This window comes from Dromiciops gliroides, chromosome 3, assembly GCF_019393635.1.
Source record: "Dromiciops gliroides isolate mDroGli1 chromosome 3, mDroGli1.pri, whole genome shotgun sequence".
In the NCBI taxonomy this organism is placed as follows: Eukaryota; Metazoa; Chordata; class Mammalia; order Microbiotheria; family Microbiotheriidae; genus Dromiciops; species Dromiciops gliroides.
The window spans coordinates 44,639,895-44,655,409 of NC_057863.1; the positions used below are offsets into that span (position 1 = coordinate 44,639,895).

The following is a 15,515-nucleotide window of genomic DNA, read 5'->3' on the forward strand; positions in this document are numbered from 1 at the left end:
GAATGAATGGGAAGTTAATGTGAGAAACTAAAGAGCCTGCAGAAAGGGCTTGTCAGCCCCTAGCATGCTGTTCAGGGTAGGAGTTAATTTAAAATGGATTTAGGAATGTCTGGGTAAATACACTGTCCCGGGGAGTTTGTACTCTCCTGGTTTCTAAGCACCCGGTTCTTCTGGTGCAGGAATAGCTGAATGGTTGTCAGTTTCTGAAAACTGACCCTACCTCTTGGGGGGAGGGGTGGAACCTGGCCAGTGTTGCTCACCAAGTTCAGCACACCAAGGTATGTGTTCTTTCTTAGGATCTTCAAAGGCAAATTCTCTCGTAACTGGGAAAGCTGCTCTGATCAGGACAACAGCTTCACCTGCCCAGAAACTAGGTGTCACAGTGGACAGAGGGTGGGCCTAGATTCAGGAAGACCTGAACTCAAATCCAGCCTCAGACACCTACTGGCTGGTTGACTCTGGGCAAGTCATTTAACCCTGTTTGCCTCAGTTTCCTTATCTGTAAAATGAGCTGGAGAAGGAAATGGCAAACTACTTCAGTATCTTTGCCAAGAAGACCCTAAAAGAGGTCATGAAGAGTCGGATGTGACTGAAATGACTGAACAACACTAATGTGTCAGACACTGTGTTAAGCAAAGGATCATAGATTAAGAGGTGAGGGGCAGCTAGGTGGCACAATGGATAGAGCACCAGCCCTGGAGTCAGGAGTACCTGAGTTCAAATCCGGCCTCAGACACTTAACACTTACTAGCTGTGTGACCCTGGGCAAGTCACTTAACCCCAATTGCCTCACTTAAAAAAAAAAGAGGTGAAAGAGAAGTACAATGGATGGAGTTCAGAATGTGGAGTCAGAAAAGCTGGGTTTGAATCGCACACAATTATTAGCTGGGGACCCTGGGCAAGTCACTTAATGGTCCCTGTGCTGAAGTTTTCTCATCTATAAAATAAAAGGAGGACTGAACTAGATGACTTCTGAAGTCCCTTCTAGCTCTAAATTAACAATCCCATGATCTGTCTAACTCTTGTTTTATAAGTAAGGAAACTGAGACTCTGAGAGAGGTTTTAGTGACTAGCCCAGAGTCACTCAGGTAGGATGAGAGAGGCTGTCATCAAACCCACATCTTCCATAGTGCGTCATGCCAGGTTTAGATGCAGTCCCCTGGCAATGGGGCAAAGGCAGAGAGCTTTGGAAACTGAAAATGATCTCGAACAAATTCTTCAAGGAGGCAGCTGCAGGCTCCTGCCTCCCCCAGGGTGGGGCCCGGCCCAACTTTATCACCTGCTTGTGGGTGGCACAAATTCTGCTGTTCTAGGAAACAGTCAGCAAAGTGCCATAAATCAGCAACTTCCCAGCAAGGCCAGGGCACAGGAGAGAAGGACAAAGGACAGACTCTGAGCCCCCCTGCTTCCCTGTGGAGGTGCCTCACATGACTAGCACCAGCACACAGCCTGAATGTGCCACCAGACTGAAGCCTTGCCCTTCCATTGTCTGAGTCTGGGTCGAGCCTCAGCAGGCACCTGCTTGCTCCCTTGGAGATGCTCCCTTCCTTCTTGCCAACCCCTCCCTTAGGTTGTGGGCACAAAGAGAAGAGTGTTGGGCTAAAGGTCAAGAAGATCTGGCTTTAAATCCCACTTCTGACTTTTACTGGCTCTGGGCCCCTGAGCCTCAGTTTCCCTATTGGAAAAATGGGGTTAATAATAATAACCAAAGAACCTATAGTTTATGGGAATGTTGTGAGAAATTAGGTAACTATTATGATTATATATATATACACACATACATATAGATATAGATATTTAATCTAAAGAGATAATATCCATTATGCAGTAAGGAGAGGTCTGGACTTTGCAGTAGGTAGAGGGCTGGACTTGGAGAAAGTTGGATTCAAATTCCACCTCTGACATGTAATAATAGCTGCATGACCCTGAGCAAGTCAATCAACTTCTCAGTTTTTTTAGGCAAGTCTCTAAGATTATAAATTGGGGAGAAGGTGCTAATCTGCATTGATAGAGGGAGTTCCTTTGCTTGTTAATACAGTTACTGGTAAAGTCTCTAAAATGGCCACTCTGATAATAATAGAAATTACTTCTCAGAGAGTCAAGGAAGCCAGGAGATTTAACCCATTGGAAGGACCCTGGAGAGCTCCCCCTCTGCTGAGTTAGCTCTTCTAGAACTTCCCTTTAAGGAGGGTGCCCAAGACAGCCATGTCTCCTTCCTCTCTGAGCTGCCCTCTGGACGTTTTTTCTATACTCCCCAGGAGAGGATACCTTTGTCACTCTACCAGCCTTTCAACTTCCTTTTATGTTAGTACCCTGATTCATAGTAAGAGCTTAAATGCTTGTAAACTGACTGAGGATCAAATTAAATAATGAAAACCTAAAAATGTCCTACGAATATTTCCTTCCCTTCTGTGCTCTTTGGACATCTGAACATTTCCCTTGGACTCTTTTGTATGTATTATTTCCCCCAATTAAAATGTGAGCTTTGGGGCAGCTAGGTGGCACAGTGGATAGAGCACTGACCCTGGAGTCAGGAGTACCTGAGTGTGACCCTGGGCAAGTCACTTAACCCCAATTGCCTCACTTAAAAAAAAAAAGTGAGCTTTGTCAAACCCATGGATTGGCTCACTTTTCTCATTTATATCCCCAGCACTTAACACAGAATTTGGCACATAGTAAGTAGTTAATAAATGCCTTTCATCTATTTAAAAATTTTTTTTCCTCATTCATTTATTCCTTGCCGAGATAGGGGACTATGGGTAGGAAGCACTAGGTGTTATATAGAACTTGGTTGATGGGTTAGTTTTGCTGAACTGTTTTTTCTCTCTCTCTCTCTCTTTCTCTCTCTCATAAAAGAGATGACTCTGGGAGAGAGTAGAGGGAAGGTGAGTCTGAAAAAAGCTGGTGATATAAAACAAAAGATATCACTATATATTTTAAAATAAGGGAATACAAGCATCAGCTTCTATTTAGCCCAGGATGATTTCAATGAACCCTCTTCACACCAATATTCAGGCCTGGAGAAGGGTCCTGCACACATCGCACATGCCTCACTCTGTCTCAGCCCAATGTCCCAGTGTCCGTTTGAGGGGGAAGCTCTTACTATTCCTGGTGTCATTACCTTGAGAGAATTTTTAAAACTGTACGAGGGAGACTTCTCGTGCCCATCGACGCTGTCCTCTCGCTTCTTGCAGAAGAGCAGGAGCTTGGCATAGAGGAATAGGTGGCGCTGCATGGGTTTGAACCGAGCCAAATCCTTGACCTTGTTGTGGCCCTTCTTGTGGTCTGTCCACACGCTGAAGGAGCCCTGCATCAGCAACTTGCCCAGTTCGTGGAGGTCTCCCTGGGGGACACACAGAGACACAAGGAGAAGGAAGCTGATGTCCACGAGGGAGAGAGAATGCTCTTGGGATCCAGGATCCCAGAATCATCAATTTAGAGCTAGAAGAGAACCTTAGAGGTTATCTCATATAACTCTCTTATTCTACTTTAAACACACACACACACACACACACACACACACACACTTTATTGATGTCTCTATAGATTCTACCCCACTCTGGACCAAATCCTGCCCTGTGGCCATCCAAAACAATTCAGAGAAATTATCCCATACAGAGACTGTGTCTGAAAATGGAAAACAATCATCTGACATGAAGGTGGAGGTATGTTTCATAAACTCTTCAGCTACGTGGTTCAGTGAATAGAGCCCTTCACTGCAATCAGGAAGACCAGAGTTCAAGTCTGACCTCAGACACTTTCAGGTTGTGTGTCCATAGGTAAGTTACTGACCCATGTCTCAGTTTGTGAAAGTGTAAAATAGCAATATTAATAGCACCTAACCTCGTAGGGGTCACTATGAGAATCAAATGTAGTAATAAAGGAGCCCAGAACAGTGCCTGGCCCAACGGAGGTGCCTAATAAATGTTGATTTCCTTTTTCTCAGGAGTCTCTTCTCTTGTCTTGACTTATTCAAGAGTTTAACTTCCTTCTAGTGAAGGGACATTTCCATTGCAATAGTCATTGTATGTGTGATGGGGGAGGGGAGTTGGTTCCCACACCTCATGTTGATCTTAGTCTGGTTCCTAGCTTCTTAAACTGTGGGTCGAGACCCCATATGGGGCCTTGTAACTGAATGTAGGGGTCGCAAAAAATTTGGCCACACTAAAAGATTATGTATACCTATTTTATATACCTATATACTTGGGGTTATGTAAAAATTTCTTGGGCAAAAAGGGGTTGTGAATGGATAAAGTTTAAGAAGCTCTAGTTTAGTTGATATAATCACAGAAAGTAAGGCATAGATAACAGAGTTGATGAGGTGTTATGGAGTAAGCAAACTGCTAGGAGGTAACCATACCCAGTTATCTCTTTAGAAATTGTGAAGTTTCAGGGGCAGCTAGATGGCACAGTGGATAAAGCACCGGCCCTGGATTCAGGAGTACCTGAGTTCAAATCCGGCCTCAGACACTTAACACTTACTAGCTGTGTGACCCTGGGCAAGTCACTTAACCCCAATTGCCTCACCAAAAAAAAAAAAAAAAAGAAATTGTGAAGTTTCTCCAAGAAATTGAAAGGACAGCTAGCCATTGGTGGGCGAAAAGCTGACTTCCCAGGTGGCCTTCCTGTCTTGGAGGCAGCTGAGGCTAATTCAAGGCATCATGGAGACACCAAACATCAAATAGAGTGTGAGCTCTGTGCCTTTGCCAGAAGGCTCTCTCTCTCTGCCTTCTCCTGCCCACCCCCAATCAGCTCCTCTCCTAGTAAGAGACCCTCCATCTATCGGGAAGCAGAGTCAGAGAGCTGTGGGCAGAAACCCCAAACCAATTCAAGGACAGAGAATAGAGGTGACTACAGATTCAAGAAAGGACCTGCCCTTGCCATAAAGAGCTGAGCTACAGGGGCAGCTAGATGTCGCAGTGGTTAAAGCACCGGCCCTGAATTCAGGAGTACCTGAGTTCAAATCTGACCTTAGACACTTGACACTTACTAGCTGTGTGACCCTGGGCAAGTCACTTAACCCCCATTGCCTGCCAAAAAAAAAAAAAAAAAAAGAGCTGAGCTACAGCAAGAAGCAGGCGCAGATACAGCAGGTAAACAACCTGCCTAGACCTAACCGGGTCTAACATGAGAAGAGAAGGGACACATGAGAACTGGCAATCCCCAGCAAAGGCCATATGTGATCAACATGTGTTTGCCTCACTACCAGTGTGTTGTCTTCCGTACCTACTCTTCCTACTGATGTACGAATTTGTGGGAGAGCAGGTCCCTGGTTAATGAGGGATATGTTGTGTTGCTCCTGTTCTCACTACCCCATCGAAGTAAATGCCTTTACTTTGAGTTAGTTGTGTATACTGTCTGATTATTATGGGAAAGCACATTGGTGGAGGCCCATCAGCTATAATTTTAGAAGCATGGACCTGCAGAGTAGCCCTCAAACTTGAGGTAGTAATCACCCCTTTATGAACTCGATTTGCAAACCTGTAAAAGATGAGTTGGGGGAGGGGTGTATGTGTGTAGAGAGAGATCGATTTAGACAGCTAGAGCTATAGATAGATATACTGAGTGTATATACATTATATATATATGCACATATACTGAGTATATCTACATATTAGGGGCACCTCTGTGTCACAGTGGATAGAGCTCCAGGCCTGGAGTCAGGAAGACCTAAATTTAAATCTGGTCTCAAACACTTACTAGCTATGTGACCCTGGCCAAATCAGTTAACCCTGTTTGCCCCAGTTTAATTATCTGTAAAATGGGGGTTATAATAGCACCGATCTCACAAGGTTATTGTGAAAATTGAAAGGGATAATATTTATAAAGAGCTTTGAAACCCTAAAGTGCTATATAAACTATATATACATATATATAGTTTATATATAAATATATTAGTTTGCATTAATGGGACTGTAAAACTTCCCATTTGACATTATCATGAATGCTCCACCCACCTTCTCCAGGTACCTACTCTGGTGTGGATTAATATTAAATTTGCTTCATAGATGGTGGCAGTGGTGGTAGTGGTGGGGAAACCAGGAGGCAACAGGGGCAGGCACATTGGGATGGAGATTTTGCTCATGAGAATTAACAAAGCAAGCCACTCATGGGATCAGGGGATCACAGATCCAGAGCCAGAAGGGACCTCAGAGGCCATGTAGTCAACTGACTAATTTTATAAGTGACGAAACTGAGGCCTAGGAAAGTCAATCTTCTTGCCCAAGGTCACAAATAAAGCATCAAGAACAGATTAGAAATTTTTTAAAAAGGTCAGGAGCAAGCAGAGATCAGTCATACATATGAATAGTAAAGGAAGACATCTCTGGCTCTCCAGAAGCTCATATTCCAATGGGAGCAAGGCAGATGGAAAAGGGCACAACAGCGGGGCAGATGGAAAGTTGCATTTGTCCTGAGGGCACAACGGCAGGGCAGATGGTAAAGCCTGGACAATAAGCTTATGATTTAGCAAGTGTTGGGACAGGTACATCTGAGCAACACAGTCTAATGGGTACTGGCCGATGCACAGGATCCTCTCCCCATGTGGAGATGCTAGAGAATTGGCTTCCTGGAGAGAAGTGATAGTGAGTGATGGAAATGCCTTGGAGAGACATGGAATCCGTGTAGATATTTTGCAATTGGCTTTTGTTGGCTAACCACATGGTGAATGGGAGGCTCGGCTGCTAAGGCATTCCAAAAGGATTAGTGACAGAAACCTTTGCATATTTCTCTTTGGTGATTTGATTCCACTGATGGTTTCCAGGGACAGATGATGTGGGGGGAGATTTGGAACTCATTTAGTAAATGAATGTGAACCTGGTGGGGCCAAACTTCTGTAGAAACTAAGTTTAATCTGAGCCTGTTCTCCCTGGAAATCAAGATGGGATGGGGAAGAGCGTACATCCCCGAGCTGTCGGGGAGAAATGTACTTTTATGATGGCTATATCTTTAAAGTAAATATTCCTTTATAAAATCTAATTGATGGGAAGTGGTTAAATGGGCTAGGGTGCTACTCACTCCAGTGGAGGAAACACAACTGGTGGGAGCTCAAGATGATTAACATTAGAGAAAAGATATCCTGAATCCTCTGGGAGTTTCCTAGAGCCCTGAAGAACAATGGAGCAGCCTGGCTTTGCAAGAGCAAGCCAGAGCAAACAGATCCCAACAGCAATTGTCCACATGGAAATGTCATGGGGCGCAGAGCACCCCAGAATTTCTCTGGGGCACACTGAGGAATCTTCTCCTTGAGAAACTAAACCAGAGGACAGATAATGCCTAGAGGAACCAAATCGGACTGAGCTAGCTTGGGATTCCTACCCTTTATTCTGGTCTCCCTTATCCTGCGGAGATAAGTTTGGGTGTGGCTTCGGCCTTTGTGTTCTGAAGAGGGATCTGTAGCCACCCCTCACCCAATTCCTTTAGTCACTACCAGTGGGGGATGGTCCTCCACTGCTCACCCAATTCCCCCAGCTACCACCGGGGGGGGGATGGTCCACCTTCACTAAAGGAACTTTCCACAGGCAGATGGTCCACCCCCATCAGGCCTCTATAAAAGTACCTTCCAGTCTCCTGTTCGGGGGATTTGGTACCTCTGAGCCATGTGCTTTGTGCCAAATCTCCCCATGAAATGTCCAAGGATTTATTTCATGGTTTCCCTCCCCCCACCCTTCCCTTCCCTTGCTCCTAAATAAACTATCACCTTATTCTAACTAAGTTTTGTGTGCAAGAGGGTGTAATTCTTTAAAGAGGAATTCCCAAGAACCCCAACCCCAACTCGTACCCCATTTTCCCACCATATCAGAAAAGAGGAATCAAGTGTGTTTTCTTCCCCCATCAGAATATATGATCCTGGAGGACATGAACTGTTTCCCTTTTGTACCTGTAAATCCAGTCCAAAGAAGAGTAAGAGTTTTATAAATTTTTTTTTCATTCGCCCAGTGCTTGCACATTTTGTGGGTGCATGGAAAGAAAAAAGAAACAGTGGTGGTCATAGGAGGAAAAAAAGGATGCATGCATGGTGTGGAGCCAAACGATCGCAGAACATTTTTTACTGCTGACCTCATTAATCATTCCGCTGACCAGACCACAGCTGTTGGCAAACCCACCATGAAAACAGCCAGGAAATACACTGGGTAAAAAGACTGTTACAAAGTCCAGCACAGAAGGCAAAGGCCCTAGTGTAGCAGAGCTGCTGGCTACAATACCCCGGTGGAAGGGGATCCTTCTTTTCCCACTCCATCCATCATTTTGAATGAGTTTGAGAAGACACTGGGCTGCTGCTCTTGGGAGGAAAATAGCTTTCGATTCCAAGTCCCTGAGTTCTTTCTAACCATCCAGCCTTGTGCAAAGTGCCCTTGGAGATTCAGAACCCATGCACATCTAGCGCTTCCTTGTGTGCATCTTATAATTAATATCTATTCATCTTTTAACCATTTATGTGGGGAAGGAAAGGGCCCTTCCATCTCACATTTCCAGAAGCAGGGACATCATGTCTCCACAGGGTTGGCATCAGACTGCACGAGGTGCATGCCTTAAAGACTAGGTGCTCCCATCGCAATCACAAAACATCTTTTGGCATTTAATCCCATTTTTAAAAAGGCATTTGGGGGGCAGCTAGGTGGCGCAGCAGATAAAACACTGGCCCTGGATTCAGGAGGACCTGAGTTCAAATGTGACCTCAGATACTTGACACTTACTATCTGTGTGACCCTGGGCAAGTCACTTAACCCTCATTGCCCTGAAAAAAAAATTTAAAAAGTCATTTGGTTGGACATGGTGGTGCCCATGTGACTGTAGGAATCTGCAGTCATAGATAGCAGAAATGCTAAGTGAGAGGATCTCCTCATCTCTGGAGTTTTGTGCTTATCAGTTGTTTGAGCTAAGTTTGAGATTGATATGGTGAGCTGGGCTGGGGCTTGGGAGAAACCAGGTTGCCTAAGGAAGGGACAATTGGCCCACATCAGAAAACGAGCCAGTTAAGGCTCCCATGACAATCAGAGTAAGGTCAGGCTGCAGGAGGGAGATCTAGTTTTAAAAACAATAACAACAGGGGCAGCTAGGTGGTACAGTGGATAAAGCCCCTGCCCTGGATTCAGGAGGACCTGAGTTCAAATCTGACCTCAGACAATTGACATTTCCTAGCTTTGTGACCCTGGGCAAGTCACTTAACCCTCACTGCCCCGCAAAAAACAACACAACTAATACTAGTACTCCACTGTAGTGAGTAGCACCCTAGTTCCATTTAACCACTTCCCATCAATTAGATTTTATAAAGGAATATTTACTTTAAAGATATAGTGACCACAAAAAAAGCAGCAGCAGCAGCAGCAGCAATAGTCATAGTAGCAGTCGTCTACTACTAGTAGTACTACAAAAACCATTTGTTAGGCATTCATGGGATACAAAGATGAAAAAATGATACTGTCCCTACCCTTAAAGGTATATGTTTTAGGAGGAGGGAGTGGGATATATTTATGAAGGGTGACCATTGGACTAGACCAAAGCTTCTTAAACTGTGGGTTCTCCACATGGGGTCACATAACTGAATGTAGGGGTAATGAAAAATCTGGCAACTGTAAAAGGTTATGTATACCTATTTTATATACCTATATACCCAGAATCGGTAAGAAATTTCTCAGCAAAAAGGGGTTGGGAGGGGCAGCTAGGTGGCGCAGTGGATAAAGCACCAGCCTTGGATTCAGGAGGACCTTAGTTCAAATCTAGCCTCAGGCACTTGACACTTACTAGCTGTGTGACCCTGGGCAAGTCACTTAACCCTCATTGCCCTGCAAAAAAAAAAAAGAAAAGAAAAGAAAAAAGGGGGGGGTTGGGGTGGAAAAAGTTTAAGGTGCCCTGTACTAGATGACCTCTGAGTTCCAATGATCCTGTGAATGATCCGCTCTGAATTGTATGCAAACGGAAATGACAAAGAATCTAATGGACACACACATACTATTGTTTCCAGAGGCTTGGAGAAGAAGAGCCCCATCAAACTTCGCGTTTACATTTTCAACCCTCAGATCAACCTGTTTTGACTCCTTCCTGTTGTCATTTCACAGTCAGAATCAGACCAGAAGTTCTGAGGGAAGAGGCCCAGGTCTTGGTGGTGTGACTGTGACTAAAGCCTTTACCTCCCTGAAAGCAATGCTGAGGTCCCAAAAGCACATGAACTCTAGCACCCACATCAAAGATGCAATCCCAGTGACGTCAAAGCCAGACAAGGAGATCTCATCCTTGTGGGGGCCACAATATCCCTCCCACCCAAGCTTAGCAAGTGAGATGAATCATCTTGTCTGCTCACAGGCTTACATCTGTCCAGATTTAATTAGAGGAGACAGCTGTTTCCTAACATATGATACATGCCTTTTCTTCATAATTTCCTCCTCTTTAATATGATTTAAGCTTAGACCGTAGCATCTGATTCCTGCCACTGGTCTTCCAGGCACTGCTCTGCTATGTGAAAACAGATATTGAATGAGAATGCTTCTGTTTGCAGAGAAAGAGACACTAGAAAGGTGAGTCTTCCTCCCAGGGCCCTCCCTTCCATAACTTCTTGGGGTAATTCCTGGAATGCAGGAATCCTAGCTTCATTGTCAGGGACAAGGGCCTTGAACACAGAGCTGTGTGTGTGTGTGTGTGTGTGTTTGTGTGTGTGTGTGTTGAATGTAACCCTATAAAGTTATGGGGAATCTCCCCAACAAAAAGGCAGAAGAGTGGTATAATGGATAGAGTGCTGGGCGTAAAGGCAGGAAGACTTGAGTTCAAATCTACCTCAGATACATCCTAGCTGGAAGACCCTGTCACTAAACCGGTGTCTGCCTCAGTTTCCTCAACTGTCAAATGCAGATAATAATACCATTGACCTCAAAGTGTTGTTTCAGGGATCAAATGAGATAGTATTACAGCGTCTGACTCAGAGTGGGTGCTATCTAAATGATCAGTCCCTTCGTCTCCCTGAATGGGTTCATGTTGTCATCATCATAGTATGATTTAAGATCCTTCCTTTACATTTGTGGTTATCAAAGGAGTCTAGATCACAGATTGAGAATTGGAAGGGACCTCAGAGGCCATAAAATCTAACCACCAAGTTGGTCAATGAACACTTATTAAGCACCTACTATGTGCCAGGCATTGTACTAAATGACAGATGAGGAAACTGAAATCCAGAGAGGTTCATAGGGCCTGGAATTACTATAGAGGCAGGTTGTTGGCATGATGAATATTGGATTAGGGTCCGAAAGATCTGAGTTTGAATCTCACCATAGACATTTACTAGCTGTGTGACCTTGGATAAGTACTAGATCTCTCTAAAACTCAGTGTCCTTATTTGGAAAATAGGGATGAGAATAACACCTCATGTAGTTGTGGTGAGGCTCAAATGAGAGTAAATAAAATAAGAATATTTAAAACTTTGAAGATATGGACGTGCTAAAAAGTGATTTAATTTTTAAAAATTCAATCAGCAAAATCTACCTAAAATGGATTTTTGTTATTGGAAGGCAGCAATGATAATAGATAGGAATCTGGACCCTGCACCAAGACCCAAGTTCACTTTTTCCCTTTGTTACTAAGTGGCTATGTAAGCTGGGAGAAATCACTTGGAGATAATTATATATATATATATATATATATATATATATATATATATATATATATATATATATACACACACATACATATATATACACATACATGTATACTATATATAAAAAATCACACACATTATATATGTACACATATATTATATATGCATATACACATATTAATATATAAGTATGCATATATATATAATCACAAACTGTATATACATATACACATATACATATATATATTAGACAGGACCTATTATGTCATCACTACAGGGAGGTGGAAGGGAGAAAACTCTCCCAAAGCACTTCAGCAATTCAGTTCTTGGGACTCTTCAAACTCAAAGGTTTTTACATCCTGATGCCTCTTAGTGAGCCCCTTCCCCATTAATGGGGCAAAATCTTTCCTTAAACCTCGATTTTCAGACTTTATTGCCACAGCCAAAGATTGCTTTGATACTTCAGATCTATAAGGTTAATAAATATTATTTTTGATAGTTATCGTAATAAGCACTTAATGTCCAGCATCATGCTAATATCTAAATCTAGGTAATAGTCTGGGGTGGCAGGAAACAAAACATAATAAACTGTTAGGTTTGGAACTAACCACTTTCAGATAGCCTAATAATTAATGTAATAATTCAAGCATAATTATTAAACCAGGAAATCCAGTGCACCCAGTGTACCAGACACCAAATAACTATTGCCAGGTGGTAACTGATTACAAAGCCAGTTCAAAATTTCGCAGTTGAATCAAGGGCAATACCACCTAATCACCCAACCAACCATTTTCCTAGTCAACAATATCTCTAAAAATTTGATAACATATTAAATATATAATAAAAAAGAAATGAAAGGAACTACGGCATGATAGAGAAAAAGGCTGCTCTTGGAATTGGGAAGATCTGGCAGGGTTCAAGTGGCCCTTCTGAGACATCCTGGCGATGTGCCTTCACTCTATATGACTATAAGTTACAGAGGATTTGCTGATCTGTCATCAGTGGAGGGCATTTCTACTCAGGGAATTCCCTATGCCAATGAAACATAGCCACTGATGACTCTTGATGGGGAATTATGCTCCTTCTATAGAGAGCTTGGTTCTCTCTCCTCTTAGCTACCAAAAGAGAGAAAAAGAACACATGAGGCATTCCTCCTCTTCTGGATTTCATGGAAATTGTGTGGGATTTGAGTCCAGCTAAGGTCTTGCTTTTAAAAAATGAATTTCCATTGATTAATAAATGGTTGAATAAGTGATTTTTTTTCAACAAGAAGAGAATTGGGATTTTCTCATTCTCCCCCTGCTCCCCCCCAAAAAACCCCAACCTGTCCAAATATCGGAGAGATCCTATAAGTTTTCAAGCCAAGCCCCCAACACTCTTACCCTACCTAAATGAATTCCGAACCCTATATTTCTGATCTATCCAGATCAAGCCTTACTTTGAAAACATCCCTGGCCCTGAGGGACAGCAGGATACCTGAAAATAACAAATAAGGACTGTGGGTAATGAAGCTGGGCTACGCTCCTGTTTTACAACACATTCCTAGGCCCCATCCCCAGAAAAATAATTTCCCTGTAATTATGGGTTCCCTTCTGGTCCTCCCTTCATTCTCTTCCCCGACCCCATCCTCCTTCTTTCTGTGACTTGCATCCTGGATGAGATGCTCATTCTCACTTCTCCTGAAGTTCATACCTACCTCATAGCCAGTGATTGCGATCTGATGCATTGAGTCATTGACTGATTTGATGATATCCAGGACAGTGGCCAGAGCTTCGTCCAGCTCTGCTGTATCTTCTGAATTCTTGCTACACTTTAGCATCTCCTGTGGGAACCAAAGAACCACGTGGGAAGTCAAAAGGCCCAAGATTGTCCCAATCTATTGTGAAAACAGCCCCTGGATCCTGAGGAGGATACTGACAAAGAACATGAGTCCCATCCCTAGCCAGAGGGGCAGAGAAGGTGAGTCCATGTTTATCTTATAGATGAGCCATGGAATTGATTTATGCATCGTTTGGTGCTATTGGCAGGGAAGACAAGACCTAGTTAACAGGAAAGCCCTAGACGTGGGAAATGCACTTGTATTTCTCTTCCTGCAAGGCAAAGGACCCAGGATTTTCAAATATAAAGAAAAAGAACCTTTTAAAGAACCCTTTCCTTCTTGAAACATACAAGGCAAGAAACTTTTAAGGTTTAGGAGAGAATTTTATTCCTGTTATTTTCACTGCCCTGGGAATAGCTAAATGCAAATAAGATCTTAGAGTTGCAGATTTTGAGTTGGCCAGAGGACAACTTAGTCCAGTCCCCTCATTTTACAGATAAGGAAAGAGAGGGTGGAGAGGCTGAATGACATTCCTACAGTCATGCAAGAAATAAAAGGCATAGGCAGAATTCAAACCCAAGTCTTGTGATCCCAAGTTCCTTTGTACCTGCCATCTCTATTTATCACAACTGACATGACCAGAGTAAGCCTCTCACACAAATTTTAGGACTAGGAACTTTTATTTATGATCATCAGAGACAGAGGCCATCCTAGTCTAAACCCCCATCTTACAGATGAGGAAACTGAGGCTCATTGAGATGAAATGTCTTGCCCAAGGTCACAGAGGCAGTATCAGAAATAGGATTTGAACCTAGGTCCTCTGACACTAGGAAGGGAAGCTGGACCCCTTGAGATCTTTCCCCATTAGGCATGAACATACATGAAATCAAACTTTCCTTTCCCTATCTCTATTCCCTATCACTCCCAAAACATACAACACTCCACATTATGGAGAGCTAGGGGCAGCTAGGTGGCACCACAGTGCACAGAGTGTGGATCCTGGAGTCAGGAAGACTTATCTTCCTGGGTTCAAATCCAGCCTCACACACTTAGTAGCTATGTGACCCTGGGTAAGTCATTTAACCCTGCTTGCCTCAGTTTCCTCTTCTGTAAAATGAGCTGGGGAAGGAAATGGCAAAACCACTCCAGTATCTTTGCCAAAATGGGGTCACAGAGAGTCAGACAAGACTCAACAACAACAACAATAACAAGGGGTGGGGAGGATAATTGCTAATTAAAAGAACTAAAAAAGCCGTACTAATTCATCTACCCAATGAGCATAACAGGATCAGGAGAATTGTTGCAGGTAGAAAAGTTTATCTCTGTGATTTGTGTTCAATTTACCAACCTGTGCATGAACTACTACTATTTATCTGTCTCCTAGTGTCTCAACAGTTCTGTTTCTGGCTCCATTTTGAAATAGCTCCACAAACAAGGCCAGATTGTTGTTTACTCACTGAAGGCACCCTTCACTCTTTCTGCCAAGAATCCAAGATAGCCAGTGGCTCCCTGGCAGAGAGTTCATTGGCCATGGGTAGCCTTGGTTTCAGAAAGACAGAGCAGCAGGCCAGTGAATGGAGGAGTTCAAGTGTCTTCTTAAGGGGGCATTCACCTTACCTTTGCTGCACCAAGGAAAGTTATAAAGAAAAAGATACACAGGCAGACTGCGCCAGGTTATGATTTATTCCCCCTCTTTCACCCTCCATTTTTTTCTCACAGAGAGTGGCAAAGCTGGGCATCAAAAACGCAGGCCTTCTGACTTTAGATTCAGCATCCTGTGTCACTTGACCCTGAGTTCAAATCCTGACTCTGACACTTAGTAGCCTAGTAACCTTGGGATTACAACTGCTCTGACCCTTAGACCACTCTCTGAGACTTCTCTACCAAGTGACCAGTTGATCTGTGTTGGTAGATAGAGTTCCCACATGAGGATTTTACCATGCTAAAAGATCATGGATCCATGGTATTAACATACAGGATATCCCAAAAGTCTTTTTTTTCCTTTCCTTTCCTTTCCTTTTTCTTTTTTTTTTTTTACAGGGCAATGAGGGTCAAGTGACTTGCCCAGGGTCACACAGCTAGTATGTGTCAAGTCTCTGAATCTGGATTTGA

General features: G+C 43.3%; 1 protein-coding gene across 5 annotated transcripts in view; it reads right to left on the bottom strand.

Moving 5' to 3' along the window:
- The window catches only part of MCF2L2 (MCF.2 cell line derived transforming sequence-like 2), a 375,955-nt gene that overhangs the window by 56,791 nt on the left and 303,649 nt on the right, over positions 1-15,515 (bottom strand). For all 5 annotated transcript variants that reach the window (XM_043992226.1, XM_043992225.1, XM_043992228.1 and 2 more), the window contains exons 21-22: positions 13,281-13,406; positions 3,122-3,343 (exon numbers count right to left, since the gene is read on the bottom strand). In XM_043992226.1, the coding sequence (XP_043848161.1) occupies positions 3,122-3,343; positions 13,281-13,406 (348 nt within the window). The remainder of the gene's footprint in view (positions 1-3,121; positions 3,344-13,280; positions 13,407-15,515) is intronic.